Raw genomic sequence first — 15,764 nt, 5'->3', positions numbered from 1 at the left:
TATGTATAATTTAAAGATTTGGATGTAACATGTTTCTTTTCTTCTTCCAGTTAATAATACTCTTTGCACAATGCAATTTGTTTATCATTTGTGCATACATTTCATCGCAATGGATTCAAGCAATACAGTAAATATAGATAGCAAAATGAGAGACTCCCTCTCATACCTACTCTTTCAAATGAGATAACCACAACTAACAGTTTGGCATGCATCCTTCCAATCTTCTCTCTGAATGTACATATGAATATTGTTTTATGCACATATCTTTTCATAAATGAGGTCATGCTGTATATATGCTTTTATTTAAATTTTTCATCAGTAGTGTGTCTTGGGATTTTCATACATACTGGGATATATGTGTTTTTTTTTTAAATGGCTGCAGTGTGTTATATGATGTTACTATAATTTGATTAACTGTTCCCCTTTTGTTGGATGTTACTTTGTTTTCTTTATCGCTATTAAAAACAGTGTTTCATGAACATCCTTGCATACACATCTTTTTGTGCCGAGATATTCCTTTAGAATATATTTCTTACATGTGGGATTAAACACGTTGAATGTTTTGATGGCTACTCTCTGATTGCCTTCCTAAATGGCTTTACACATTTACATTCCCACCAATAGGGAGTGAGAGTTCATTTACCTTCTTTACCATTGCTGAAATAATATTTTAAAGTTTATTTCAGTCTGATGGTTTAAAAATTATATTTCATTATTTTAAAGTCACATATAACTGATACCCGGGATATTGAGCATTTTTCTTTGTTCATTAGCCATTTGTATTTTTCTATGAATTGCTTTAAGTTATCTAAAAATTTCATTTTTCTTATGAAATATCTTTTAAATATATTGATTTGTAAGACATTTTGAAGTCTGTTTTGCATGTAAATCCTTAATTTAAATGTTGCAGTTATGTTTTCCCTGTCTATTGCTTGTCTTTTAAGTTTGCTTATGGTATTTTGTGGAGTGGAGATTTTTCATTTTGGGAGATGTTGGTCCTTCCCTTTATGGCCTATTTTGTGTAATGTTTAGGAAAACTTTCCTCATTGGAGTTATTTATTTTTCTTGTGTTTTATGACATTGTTTCTTTAACTCCATTTGGAGTTTATTTAAATGAATAGCTCAACCCTATTTTTTATATGGTCCATTCTTTTCTCACTGATTTGAAGCACCCTTTTTCTTAATCTTAAATCCCTGTGTACATGTTTTCCCCAAAGTAGACTGTTCCTATGAAACCTTTTGTAAGCCAAAATGATATGAAGGGGACCTCTGGGTGGCTCAGCAGTTTGGTGCCTGCCTTTGGCCTGGGGCATGATCCTGGACTCCCAGCATCGAGTTACACATCGGGCTCCTGTGTGGAGACTGCTTCTCCCTCTGCCTGTGTCTCTGTCTCTCTCTGTCTCTCTCATGAATAAATAAATAAAATCTTAAAAAAATGATATGAAGACGCAGTTAACATTAATTTATGTAGAAACATTAATTTATTGTTCCCAGAACCAAAAAATATCCTATCTTAGGCTTTTCTGATACCTTAGGACATACTTTGGTAACAAATGCACAAAATAAATCGAGATAAAGCATAGATGTGCTCACAGACACAGTCCAAAGCTCTGGCGACTTGGTGTTGAGATGCTAAGTGCAATTCCCAGGGAAGGAGCTTGCGGGTGCCACTCGTACTGCCAGGGTGCTTGATGCTTGCTGCAAAACAAATGCTGGAAACTATTTTTTGGGGGAGAGGGTAAAAGCAAAAATCCTCTACAGATTTCTTTTTAGTTAGCAAAAAAACAAAACAAAAAAAAACCCCAAAAAACCTCATGTCTTTTGTAAAAGCAAAGTGGTGTAACTTGAACTTTCAAAAAAGGGGGGTACCTGTATATGCAGATCTATTTTTATGTATTGTTCTTTCCTCTTTTCTTTTGCTATACTTTTTAGTATTGCTGTAACCTTACTCTACCCTCTTCTGATTTGTGACTATTAAGTTATATGTGAACCAGAAATCTACATAAGAGACTACTAATATTTTAGATAAAACAATCTTTAATCTAGGAAATGAAGGATTCATATGTGATTGATTAATAGGTAGAATATTCATGCTTTAATACATCAAACTTATGTGTTTTAGTTTATTAGAGGCTTACTTTGATTTTTTTGGTTTCTAGGCTCAGTAATTCCTTTTTTTTTAAAGTAAATCCCACGCTTTTATTTATTTTTATTTTTTTATACATATTTTTATTTATTTATTCATAGAGACACACAGAGAGAGAGAGAGAGAGAGAGAGAGAGAGAGAGAGAGAGAGAGAGAGAGGCAGAGACACAGGCAGAGGGAGAAGCAGGCTCCATGCAGGGAACCCGATGTGGGACTCAATCCCTGGTCTCCAGGATCACACCCTGGGCTGCAGGCGGCGCTAAACCGCTGCGCCACCAGGGCTGCCCTCAGTAATCTTTTAAATAGTTGATGTTGCTGAATATGCAACCTGTGTGTAAATATTAATATCTTAAAATTATTTTTAAAAGAAGCTATATTTAAATTGCTTTGGTGAACAACTTTGTTCTTTTTATAAGGAAACAAAGTAAATACGGCTAAGCCTTTATTTTGCTTTTGGGTTCTTTTTTCCTCTAACAACCCAATAAAGTAAAAATTTTAAAAATGGGTAATAAAGTAGAATGAGATACTACTTTTATTTTAAATCAGCTATAGCTAAATGCTATTACAAGAGCAGCATCTGTTACCATGGTTCATCTCTAACTCAAGGTCACCTTAAAAGAAAGCTTTGACCTGCTTTTTGCTTTGAAAAAATAATTCTCCATGACCTTGGGCAGCTATAGCCTTTATTATACCTAAATTATGGAGCTTACATGAAGAACTTAAAGTGGCCACCCTTTCTTTACTTAAAATCAATACAATCCTTTGTTATCTGTTAAGTTCTAAAACATAAGAAGTATAGAAGTAGATATATAAATATTTCAAGGTTTTGTGTAGTGTAGTTTTTTTTTTTTTTTAATTTGTGTTACTGAAAATAAGTGAATAGATTTGACATGCTTTTTAGAACTTCATTTTAAGCTTTTGTTTTTTCTTAAACTATCTCTGGTACAAAGAATTAGTATGTATATGTATGTACTGCATATTACTCAGGGAAATACTGTTTCTCTTCCTCCTGGACAGATGATTTGTTTAAGAGTTTTTGGGATTGCTCTAAGATCGGGGGAACATAAAAGGACCTATATTTTTCTACACATTTGAAGCTTAGATTGCCCCAGAGATCCAGAAATAGGATAGTTTTAAATTATGATTACTATCTGGAGTCTAGGCAGATCTCACTTGGACAAGAAACGTACCCATTTAGGTTTGGGGGTTCCTGAGGCTACAGATATCGATACTTACGGTATTCAGTAAATTGACAGCTACGTAACAGAACTCACAAAGTGGATCAAGCCTCCAGAGACATATATTGATTAGTCTACACTGTGTTTTTAAAATATCTAGATTTTATGACTTCTGAAAATTGGAAGATCTGACAACTTTAACCCCCTGTCACCACAGGGCAGCAACTAACTAGATGTACATCTGCTCTCACTTGCCAGAATCCATACTACTTATCCCGAAGGTGTCATTTGCTGTTTATCACCATATTTGTACAATATTCCATTTGGTCAACTCACTTATCTTCCTACCCAGCAACTGTAGTCTTAGAATATGTAATTTAGGGTAGCCCTGGTAGCTCAGCGGTTTAGCGCCACCTTCAGCCCAGGGTGTGATCCTGGAGACCCAGGATCAAGTCCCACATCGGGCTCCCTGCATGGAGCCTGCTTCTCTCTCTATGTGTGTCTCTGCCTCTCTCTGTGTGTGACTCTTGTGAATAAATAAAATCTTAAAAAAAAAAAGAATATGTAATTTATAACCATCAGTCTATAATTTTTTTCCTGTATTTGGTGCAGCTAAGTGAAAATGAGTAGAAAGCAATATAATATAGTAGAAACAATCAACTCATTTTTTCCTGTAACATATTATATATTCATGTCTTCATTTTCTGTTTATTTATTCCCTAAAATATTTACTCTTGCTAAATCCTACTCATTTCAACTCCCAACACTTTAAGTCTTTCTTGATCACCTTTATCCACAGTAGTGTCTTCCTCTCCTGAAGTTTTAGAACACTTTTTTTTTACCACTATAAGTTTATTATAATAGAGACTTAGCGAGTCTTAATTAAAAAATAACTGTGTTCTTATTAAGAGGCCTTTCAGTACTCTTTTCTTAATATGGTTCACAGTTCATTGTTGTCATTTTGAAGACTAAGAAAGTAGTACCTTTAGATTTTATTTCCTTAGTTTTCTTTATTAGCCATTGGATATTATATTTAAATTTTTCCTTGCCTTCAGTTACAGATGAAGACACAGTAAAGAGGTATTTTGCCAAGTTTGAAGAAAAATTCTTCCAAACCTGTGAAAAGGAACTTGCCAAAATCAACACATTTTATTCAGGTGAGTAGTTTTTGGTACAATATACAGGAGACAATTTCTGCTGCTAAGGAAAGAGCAACACTGCCATGTTTAACTTTTTGATCATCATTTTTAAACTAGGGCTTGTTTTTCTCCTGTACTGCACTTAGAGATATTTTCTTTAGCTGGGGGTAGTAATACATCTAGCACCTCAGTATTTAAGCCTAATATGGTCAATGCCTAGATTCTTTTGCATTTGCAAAGATTTGGGGACCTCATTATGAACCAGTACTTTGATAGATCTTCACTAAAGTCCAGTCTGAAGCTGTAAAGAGTCAGATGTTTGATTTTATTATTTCAGAGCTGAATCCCACAGTTCCTTTGTAATTACATCACTTTGCCTTTCCATTGTATTGAATATTCATTTCTGTCTCTCTAGAGCATTGTCTCTATAGTGTCCTCTATAAGATGCTATTGAAGTTGAGCAGAAAATACTAGAACTTCCATTTATTTCTATCTGACCCTTTAAAATTCTGTTATATATATTCATATACCACCCTATTCCTTTAATATCTCTTTTCATCTCACAAAGCTCAAGTTTCTTGACTCCCTCATCTATTCCAGTAGATAAGGCCCCTCCCAGGGTTACTTCCTTCTCCATCAATTATGTTAAGCACCTTGTCCCTTGTGCTTTTTAATGTCCTCACCTTCATTGCCTTATATGCTTCTGCCTAGTGAAATTCCAGCTGTGGACCAGTGCAGCTTTTTTTTACTGTCTTTATGCTTATGCACAGGTTGCTTAGGATAGTCAGGGGGGCAGAAATCACAGTAGAACAAATTTGAACTAGTATAAATTCATTATTACATTCTTAACTATGTCCTCAAAGCTGCCCATGGGTCCTAATCAGTGCCCTTTTCCATGCTCCAAAGTGGGTTTGTTTTGTTTACTTTTAAGCAGGTTTCACACCCAGCATGGAGCCCAGCACAGGGTCCAAACCCACAAACCCATGACCTCAAGATCAAGACCTGAGCTGAGATGAAGAGTCAGATGCTCAACTGACTAAAGCCACCCAGGCACTCCTCCAAAATGTTTTTATAAACCCAACACCATTCTCTTGAATTCTCTGACCCTACCATCTTCTCCATCATGCTCATTATACCTCCTACTCTACAAATAAAAATAAAGTACTTCAGGGGTGCCTGAGTGGTGCAGTTGGTTAAGTGTCCGACTTGGTTTTGACTCAGGCAGGTCCTGCTCCTCAGGGTCATGGGATCAAGTCCTGTGTCAGACTCTGAACTCAGCATAATCTTGAGTTTCTTTCTCCATAAATCTTTAAAAAAATTTTTTTTAAATAAAGACTTTTAGCTCCTGTTGGTGTATGATATAGTATGCATATCTATGCCACCCTTCCCCCTAAATACTTGTTGACATTCTTACCCTTATTTATTTTCTTCCAATCTTTTTAGAAAAGATATCTCTCTTCAATCCGTGGCAAATCTGTACAACTACTGACTAAATTTTAGCTCCTTAAGACTTTGCTCCAATAACTATTTCTTCTAAGAATTAGTAAATAAATGCATCATTGACTTCCCTTTTTACTGGTTTAGTCTTAGCAAGTCTAGCAAAAAAGAAACAGAAAAGGAAACAAATGCTTAATTCTATGTTTTTCTCCTCATCTTTTACTTATGGCTGGACTCCTAGGCAAAGAGAACAGTTCATGCAGAGGTGCAGAGACACAGAGCCATGAAAGGGCACAGTATACATGCATGTCCTTTTCACTACATTGTAAGCACCTAGAATGCAGAGACAAAGTAGAAATATTTTTTGAAACTGCGATGAATAGATTTTCAGCAAGGGAAAAATGTACAGTGAAATGGCAGTGTGCAAGAACAAAGATAATTTCTGCAGTTAGGAGGTAGGAGGAAAAGAGGAACCAGCAGTATAGACAGAGAAGGAGAGGTCAGCCATGTAATGAAGAATGAGGAAGAGGAAGCTAAAAGAGGAAGGCACTTGCAGGGGAAAGAGTGTTTAGACTGAGAAAAGCCTGTAGTATATGACCTAAGGCTGTAAATGAAAGATATACAAGGTCAAGTTTATTAGCATTTTTCTTTTGCTATGATTTGGGGAAGGATCTCTGAGCCCCACTCTACTTGGGTAATTTAGTTTAGAAAGAGTAAATAATACTTCTTGGTAGATACAGCAAAAGAAATCTCTACTGTTAACAATAGTTACATATTTTTTATATGTTAAGTTATAGTAAAAACTGTATATAAATTGTGACCCATTACACCTAGTCAGATATGTGTTTTATGTATGTTTGTATGCATCTATATATGTGTATATATGCAATATATTTAAACAATTAAAATTCTTTTCATAGAGTAATATCCTTTCTATGTGTAATATATTCTATTTTCTATATTTATTTCTATTTGACTTATAAAATGCTGACTTAGGATCCACACAATTGCTTTTAATGACCCCATATTGGTCTTACAACCCTAGTTTGAAAAATGGTATCTTTGATTTGATTGTTGTCAGAAATAATTTTAGGCTTTCTACAATTAAAAATTTGGAGGCTATGATTATTAAATGACTTCCTTTTTCTCTGTGTATTGGCAGGGCCACTAGGGCATGCCACTTGATGTCACCACAGAGTAGGTACAAATTGATAGTCTTCAGACTGACTTTTTGCCATGTCAGGAAGTGATGGGTAATATGAAGACATGATTGACAGAAATAGAATTTGGCACTTGTCCTAGACAATATTATTTTTCTCCTTATTTAGCCACCTTCTCCATGGCAGTTTGTCTCATAGACTGCAATTCTCAGACACTAGGGCACAGAAAACCTATAAATAATACAGGATGAGTTCAGCCTATAAACCTACCTCCAACCACTTGTATCTCACCAATTATTTAATTGTTAGCTAAAAACAGTCACTTTTTTTTTTTTTAAAGATTTCATTTATTTATGAGACACAGAGAGGGAGAGAGACAGATGCAGAGACACAGGCAGAGAGAGAAGCAGGCTACATGCAGGGACCCTGACATGGGACTCGATCCCGGATCTCCAGGATCAGGCCCTGGGCCAAAGGCAGCCCTAAACCGCTGAGCCACCCAGGCTGCTCAAAATGGTCACTTTTAAATGAGATGTAGTCTTGAGTGAAACTTTTAAATACCCCAAACAAAATGCTATAAAAGCCAAACAAAACAGTGAATACTACTAAAATGTAGATACTTATTTTCATATCAGTTCTATTACCTACCAGTTACATTTTGGATTTTTTAACCTTATTACTATTTTTTTTAGAAGAAGTTTACCATTTAACCTTTCTAGGCTTCCATGTACTTGCTAGTAAAATGAGCAAATTGATTCCCAGCCCTCTTGGGTTCCACCTGTGAGGAATCAGAGCTATTTGTCAGTATTTCACAAAACCTCATGAAGTCATTTTATTACTCTTTATGTTTTATTACATAACTTTGGTTAATATAATATGAACATTTATATTAATAGATGAAATATTTTTTAATTTAAAAAAATTATTTATCTTAGAGAGGGAAAGAGAGTACTCAGGTGAGGAGAGGGTAGAGGGAAAAAATCCTCAAGCAAACCCCACACTGAGCACGGAACCTGGCACAGGGCTTGATCCCAGGACCTATGAAATCACTGGTTGAGCCAAAACCAATAGTTGGAAGCTTAACCAACTGAGCCACCCAAGTGCCCCAACAGATAAAATCTTTTAATATTTGAAGACCATGGGAGGAAAGGGAAGTTTTTTAAAGGAAGACTCCTTTTTGGTGATAACATTACTAGTCACTAAAGTCTCCTAGATCTCTTATAGTACTAAAAATGGTGTCAATCCTGAAAGCTGTAGTGTTAGAAATCTTTTTTGTGGTGATCAGTAATGTCCTTTTCCATGGGTAATATTAATCACTTTATATTACAACATTTTTGTCTTTGCTAGAACCAGTTTGCTTTCTCCATTCAAAATACTTAGCTTCGAAGCAGTGTTTTTATGTACTTAAATAAAAACAAAATCTTAGAATATATCTGTTGCTTTTAATATTCCACAATTAAAACAGGCAAGGCCTTATTTATTTATTTATTTATTTTTGGTTGGAATGTTTTAAATAGTCTTTTTCCTTTGTTTCTAAACAATCTCAGTTTTTTCTTACCTGTCCTAATCTTTTGGCTTCAGTTACTATGAATTCAGAACAGTGTTACAAGCTTATAGTAAAAACTGTACCAAAAAACAGAAGGGGGAAGGAAGAAGGAAAGGAAAGAAATTGCAGTAGTGTTATTTGTAAGTATGAAAATTATGGCAATAGAAACATTTATTTCTTGGCTGTAAAATATTTTCAGGGTTCATATATATGCAAGACCAACTGTATATTAGAACTATTTCTGTTACAGTTATAACTATAATCCTGTTATGTGTTTGTTCTTTATTATCGAGTTTGAGGCATTTTATATTGTTATGCCACTGAGTGTAATAAAACATAAGCATCTCTTTCACTGAAATAATATTCAGTTTACAAGTGATTATATGTGTCTAGTACCCACATAGCTAAATTATGACTTAATGGCTGGTTTAGCTCTTTGCTCTATGTGTCTAAAGACATGGATTAGTATATATTAATCAGGTTGATCATAGGTCTGTTATATGGTTTAAAATTCCCATTGTTTTACTATTTTGCCCTACATCATGATTCTCTTAAGTTTATTACAACAGAATCCATTACTTAAGAGCTTTTAAAAAATGGGGTTTGGAGGGAAGGTTAAGGTCAGGGGAGAAGTAGGGGATGTGAATTAAAGCAACCACACTGGCTTGCTTTCTTATTAACATACCTGATGAAAATTAAAATTACAATTATTTATGTACTATCCACTATCATTTCCTCCTATTTTATCTTTTTTTTTTTTCTTTCTAAAACTGTAAGTTGGGGAATGTCCCTGGTTATGGAGTAACCCAGTTGCAGGATGGCATCTTCATAAAAAAAGCTGACTATCATCTAAATTAATGTTTTTAAACTGTAGGTTATGACCGAATACATAGGTCAGGAAATGAAAATACCTGGGGTCATCACAAGCATTAAAAACATATGTATGAATAGAATATAGTAGAATAAAAAATACCTGATTATATCTAATGTGTTTATTTACCAGTTGTATCTATTTCTTTTAAGTTTATGTATACTATAATAACCTGATGTTTTAGAATTTTGCAAAGTACAGTGGAAACTGACAGGAAGAAGCATTGACTTTACTTGGAGCAAAAGAGAGGGATTGTGGAAAAGCCTCCAGAAGAAATAAAGTTTAAATTGGATCTTTGAAAATGCAGAGGCATTTCCACATGCTCTTGGAGGAGCATATTGGGGATAAACAGTGGGAGAGGACGTGGAGTGCAGTTTTCCAAGGAAACACCTATCCAGATACAATTCATTGTGACATCAAAATACATGACATATTTGGGGTTGAGGAGGATAACAAATAGTCTACTGAAGCTGGAGTTGTAAGAGAATAAGGATCCAATTATTATTATAGAAAAAATTAAAGAATACTATGTTCTAGTCATACATGGAGATTTTAGAATTCAGTATTTTGAGGTGTAATGATTCAGGTAATAATTCCAGATAAGGGACGCCTGGGTGGCTCAGCGGTTGAGCATCTGCCTTTGGCTCAGGGCGTGATCCCAGAGTCCCAGGATCAAGTCCCACATCAGGCTTCCTGCATGGAGCCTGCTTCGCCCTCTATCTCTCTGCCTCTCTCTCTCTCTCTCTCATGAATAAATAAAATATTTTATTGAAAAAAAAATTCCAGATAAATGCAGAACAAAAATTTCACATAATATAATAAAATTATCCTGAATCATCTAATATGGTTCACCCTTCTTACAAACTTATTTTTTATTTCAAATAACACTGAGATCCATAAATTGAATTAGCAAGCTTATAGCATTGCAAAATAAGTATAAAAAAATAAATATATTCTTGGGGATTCCTGGGTGGTTCAGCGGTTTAATGCCTGCCTTTGGCCCAGGGTGTGATCCTGGAGTCCCGGGATCGAGTCCCGCATCGGGCTCCCTGCATGGAGCCTGCTTCTCCCTCTGCCTGTGTCTCTCATGAATAAATAAATAAATAAAATTTAAAATAAATAAATAGGGCAGCCCCAGTGGCGCAGCGGTTTAGCGCCGCCTGCAACCCGGGGTGTGATCCTGGAGACCCGGGATCGAGTCCCTTGTCGGGCTCCCTGCATGGAGCCTGCTTCTCCCTCTGCCTGTGTCTCTGCCTCTCTCTCTCTCTCTCTCTCTCTCTCTCTCTCTCTCTCTCTGTCTCTATGAATAAATAAATAAAATCTTTAAAATAATAATAATAATAATAATAATAAAATATATAAATAAATATATTCTAAAACACTAATTTTATCAAGAATTATTCTTTATTTGCATAAGAGTATAATAGCATATCTTCAGAATAGGTTATAATTCTGAAATCACTTTTCTAAAAATAAAATATGTATAAATCTGGTGAAAACTAAGAAAAATCTTGTAAACCCAGCAGCTCTTTGAGGAACATATAGGTGCTTTGAAAGTTTTTGAATGGTTCTTAGAAATTTTTATCAAATATTTTATTATCTGAGAGCTATGGCATTAAACATATTAAAGTAATAATCTGCTTTCATTCTTGATATATTGGCATGAGTAGAAATTGGAATTTATTGCCAATATAGGCTATTTTCATCAGCATTTATAAAATTACCTAGAAATATTTGTTTTTATTTTTTAAGTATATTTTTAGACTTTAATTCACAGGCCAAAGTACGTTTTTATGTACACATCTACCTTTTTCCAGATTCTGTGCTGCCTTAGATGTTTGAGATTTTAGAAGATCTGACTCTAGGAAACTGAAGTGTCATTGAAACATAGGTTTGGACACTTGGTATCAAAAGTAGTGTTTTTCATCCTTTTTAAACCTGTTGATAAGTATTAAACTCTTCTGCTAAGTATAAAAATCTCACACCAATAATTATAGTAATAATGACTTTTTTCTTTTTTTTATGATTTTTTTTTTCAAATTACATATGCTTTATACTCCCCTATGCCCAACCAGGGATTCTCCCTCCTATGCTATTCTAGATAGTCTTGCCCTTAAGGAAGACAATAGTTCAAAAAAGTAGCAAAATACCCCTGGTATTTATTTCTCCTCTATTTCTATATGGGAACTTGGATTATTAGAGAGAAGTTTTTCCTATACATTCAGTCAGTCAGCAAAGATGGATTCAGCCTACTGTATGCAGGCTCTTACAATACAAAGATGGTGATGATAGTCCAGACAAAAATTTAAATGTGAATGTTAATAGCATAATTTATATAGTAAAAAAAATTAGAAACAATCCAAATGTCTGTTAACTGATGAATATTTAAACGAAATGTGGTATATCCACTCAACATAGTATGATTCAACAGAAAGGAACAAACTACTAATACATGATACAAAATGGATGAACCTCAAAATCATGCCAAGAAGCCAGACAGATATAAAAGACAACATATTGTATGATTCCTTATTTATAAAAGTGTCCAGAAAAGGTAAATGAGTAGAAACAGAAAGGAGATCAGTAGTTACATGAGGCTAGGGGTAGGAGTGAGGATTGACAGCCAGTGGCCATAACAGAAGTATATGGGATGTTAGAAATGTTCTAAAATTATGTTGATGATTACAACTCTAGAAATTTACTAAAAATTGACAAACTATGTTTACCGCAGATGAATGCAATGCTATGCAAAGTATATCCGAAAAAGCTATTAAAAAATTTCTCACCATTAAAAAATGAAGTTTTTTTTTTGTTTTGTTTTGTTTTGCCTCAGAAGCATTGGCTTAGAGAGCACGCAGTCCGTGAACAAACATAAAGAATTATGTTCAGTGTGCTTTGTATGTGTATTTGTGACCTCATGAGAAGGGAGTTTCAAGTTGTGCCTGAGAGTTTTTAGGTAAGAAGGACTATAGATAGAAAATGATATTTGAGATCAGCCTTGTAAAATGAGTAAGGAGTTTACCAGATGGTGCAGGATTTGTTTCTTGACTTGCTGCTGGCACGCAGGAAGTAATCGTTCCTCTTTCTTTCCAGTTTTTGGACTTCTTTCATTTTTAGTATCTAAGCAATAAAAGATGTAAATAATTACAAAATTTATATACTGACAACCCTGGCTAAGGAAGGTAAACAAATGCAAGTTCATATGTTAATTTCCCAACAATGAAAGTTTATTGTTCGGGAGGCCCGGGTGGCTCAACAGTTGAGGGAGCCTTTGCCTTTGGCTCAGGGTGTGATCCAATGTCCTGGGATCAGTCCTGAATTGGGCTCCCTGCAAGGAGCCTGCTTCTCTCCGTCTCTGGCTCTCTCTGTGTCTCTCATGAATAAATAAATAAAATCTTTTTTTATAAAAGGTTTATCGTTCATATTACTTATGATTTTCTGGATTTTAGGTCTCACTAATTACCTAAAGTTTTTAATCAGCCAACTAATTTGTAGTTGACCTTGGATAAATGCTCACATTCTTTCATTATGGGAGTGTTTGTATTTGTGTATGCTGTTTTTTTCAAATGGCTTTTAAGTGGTTAGGACATAAGGACTTAAGTTGTTAATAAAACAGAAGTGTTAGAGAACAGCCTGGGTGGCCCAGGGTTTAGCGGGTGGCCCAGGGTTTAGCGCCGCCTTCAGCCAAGGGCGTGATCCTGGAGATCCAGGATCCAGTCCCACGTCGGGCTCCCTGCATGGAGCCTGCTTCTTCCTCTGCCTGTGTCTCTGCCTCTCTCTCTCTCTCTCTCTGTCTCTCATGAATAAATAAATAAAATCTTAAAAAAAAATAAAAAACAGAAGTGTTAGATATATCTTTTTTTTAGACAGATGTATCTTTTAATCTAAGAGTATCATGAAAAAAATACTGAATAACTAAGTATACAGTGAACTAAGAAAACCAAAAAGTTCTATATTGTTTTTGATCAGAAGGATAATAAGATGAACAATTTTGCAATAGAAATGCTTGACTTCTATAAAAAGAACCTTGAGATTCATTTTGCCTTTTCAGTATGAGATTTGAAAATTAGGTGAACAGTTCTCTTTCTCATAATATGGAAGACTAGGAAGAAATTCTGAAAACCTCTCAATATAAAACAGTAAAATGCTGCATAAAATATGCAAAATTATTAGATACAAAATAAAATACATGCTTAATATGGCTAAAGACTGAAAAGAGACTATCAAGAGAATATCAAAACCATGCACAAAAAAGAAACTATCAAAACTGACTTAAAAAAAAAACTGACTTTTTAAGATAACCAGTTAGAGAGGTGCCTGGGTGGCTTAGTTGGTTAAGTGTCTGCTCAGGTCATGGTCTCGAGGGTCCTGGGATAGGCTTGCATTCTGCACTTTGCTCAGCAGGGCGTCTGCTTCTACCTCTCCCTCTGCCCCTTCCCCTCTCATGTACATGACAGTGCTCTCTTGCTTTCTCTCAAATGAATAAAATCTTAAAACCAGAACTTTTTCAAATGAAAATATAATCACTGAAATTAATATCTTAGCCAGTTAAGCCTGTGAATTAGGTAAAAATGAAGACAAAATTTATTCACTTGTACATAGAGCTGAAGTAGTTACCCAGAATACAACAGAAAGAGATAGAGAGGAAAATATAAGCTATGTAAAAGAGCAAGAAGGTCAAGAGGCCATAGTTGATATCTATGATTTGCTTTTTCCACAAACCAATCCATATTTCTTGTGCCCTCAGCCAGAAGCTCATCTGGCTGGGGTTCTTTACTGAATGGAATGACCCAAACTGAAATTCCTGAAGGGTCTGAATCCTCAATTTTTGACTTTAATTTCTATAGTTTTCCCCTACTTTTATTACTTGTCATGGAAATACTAGGATGTGTTTGAGACAGTTTCCTGGGTTATGGACACAATCCTCCTTACTCTTATTGTGCAACTCATTTTCACCTTGGTAATCAAGATGAGTCACTAACCAGTAAACAACTTCTTTGCCTGCTGGGTCCAAAATGTCCAGGTGGCAGTGTCATCTTCTAATTTAGTAGAACCATTGTTGCATTCCTCTGAAAGAAACATTTTCTTTTGAGAATTAACCAATAGGCAGAGCTCAAGTTACAGATTGGTAAGGTAAAATTGAATGAATTTTTAGCATAGTAGTGAGATGAGCCACTCCCATTTCCATCCCTTGATTCTTAGACTCTGTGTTTTGGCTATGTTGGTGAAAGCATCAATAAGTATAATAGTCTTAATACTGCATCCTATAAGACAGAACCCAATTATTACTGAGATTTGTCTCCCAGCTCACTTTGGAGTGTCTCTCTTTAGGTCAGCAATTTCTGGATATGTAGTAAGATCATTTTATTCCATGGATATGCTTATTGCTTTACTACCTTTGCTGTTAATTGAGTTTCTTGATCAGAAACAAAGCTGTGGAGAATACCGTGAAAATGGATAAGGCATTCCAGTTGATGGTAGTGCTAACCAGAAACATTAATGAGCAAGAAAGGCACAACCATATCAAGAACACATTTATTCCAGAGAGGACAAATCTCTGCCCCCTGCATCCAATGCATCCAATGCATCCAACCTGCTACTAGGTGGCTAAGCAGTATTTATGGGGAATGGTGTCATTTCTAGGGCTAAGACCATGCAGGTGTCTGTTGCCAGATAAGAAGCTGCATAATTAGGTGCATAGCTTCATACTAAGTGCTATAGGCTCTGTTGATTTGCTCCAGTTATGATACCACATCTAAATAATAGCTGCCAGAGTGACCACTTAAGTTTACTCTAATCCACAGTCATTCTTCAAGATCCATTCAACTTCTGCACAGACTAAATAGATGAATTAAATGAGGATATCATAGATACCAACATCCCTGTGTCTTTCAAGTCCCTGGTGGTGGCACAACCTAGGGATGTGTTTTTGCCTCTTGGTTATTATTGTGATAGGAAGAAGTTTTAGGAACTTCCATTAGTCCTTCCTACAATAGTGGCTCTTAATGCCTGGGTCATAGTCAACGTGGAGATGTCAACAAGTGCCCTGATGTTTCTAATCCAATTATACGTTCTAGAATGGAGAAAGAATCATAATGTGAGTGTGTGGACCAAGTGGATCCATAATGAGTTAAACCTTGGTTAGTATTTCATCTGTCACCTGAACACTATAAATTTCCATTTGACTGCTGGACCAAGTGGCATTTGGAATCTCCAGAAATTTGTATCAGTTCAGAAATACATGGCATAATTCTAAGGTGGAATCCAAGATCCCTTACTTCTAGTGT

At 35.3% G+C, this 15,764-nt stretch overlaps 1 protein-coding gene across 1 annotated transcript in view; it reads left to right on the top strand.

The window, feature by feature from the left end:
• The window catches only part of XPR1 (xenotropic and polytropic retrovirus receptor 1), a 228,306-nt gene that overhangs the window by 132,454 nt on the left and 80,088 nt on the right, over positions 1 to 15,764 (top strand). Inside the window, exon 3 of the mRNA XM_055319354.1 lies at positions 4,380 to 4,481. Within this exon, the coding sequence (XP_055175329.1) occupies positions 4,380 to 4,481 (102 nt within the window). The remainder of the gene's footprint in view (positions 1 to 4,379; positions 4,482 to 15,764) is intronic.

Source organism: Nyctereutes procyonoides, unplaced genomic scaffold (assembly GCF_905146905.1).
Source record: "Nyctereutes procyonoides isolate TBG_1078 unplaced genomic scaffold, NYPRO_anot_genome, whole genome shotgun sequence".
Classification (NCBI taxonomy): domain Eukaryota; kingdom Metazoa; phylum Chordata; class Mammalia; order Carnivora; family Canidae; genus Nyctereutes; species Nyctereutes procyonoides.
The sequence above is the reverse complement of the archived record's forward strand: the minus strand, read 5'-3'. Positions and strand labels throughout refer to the sequence as shown.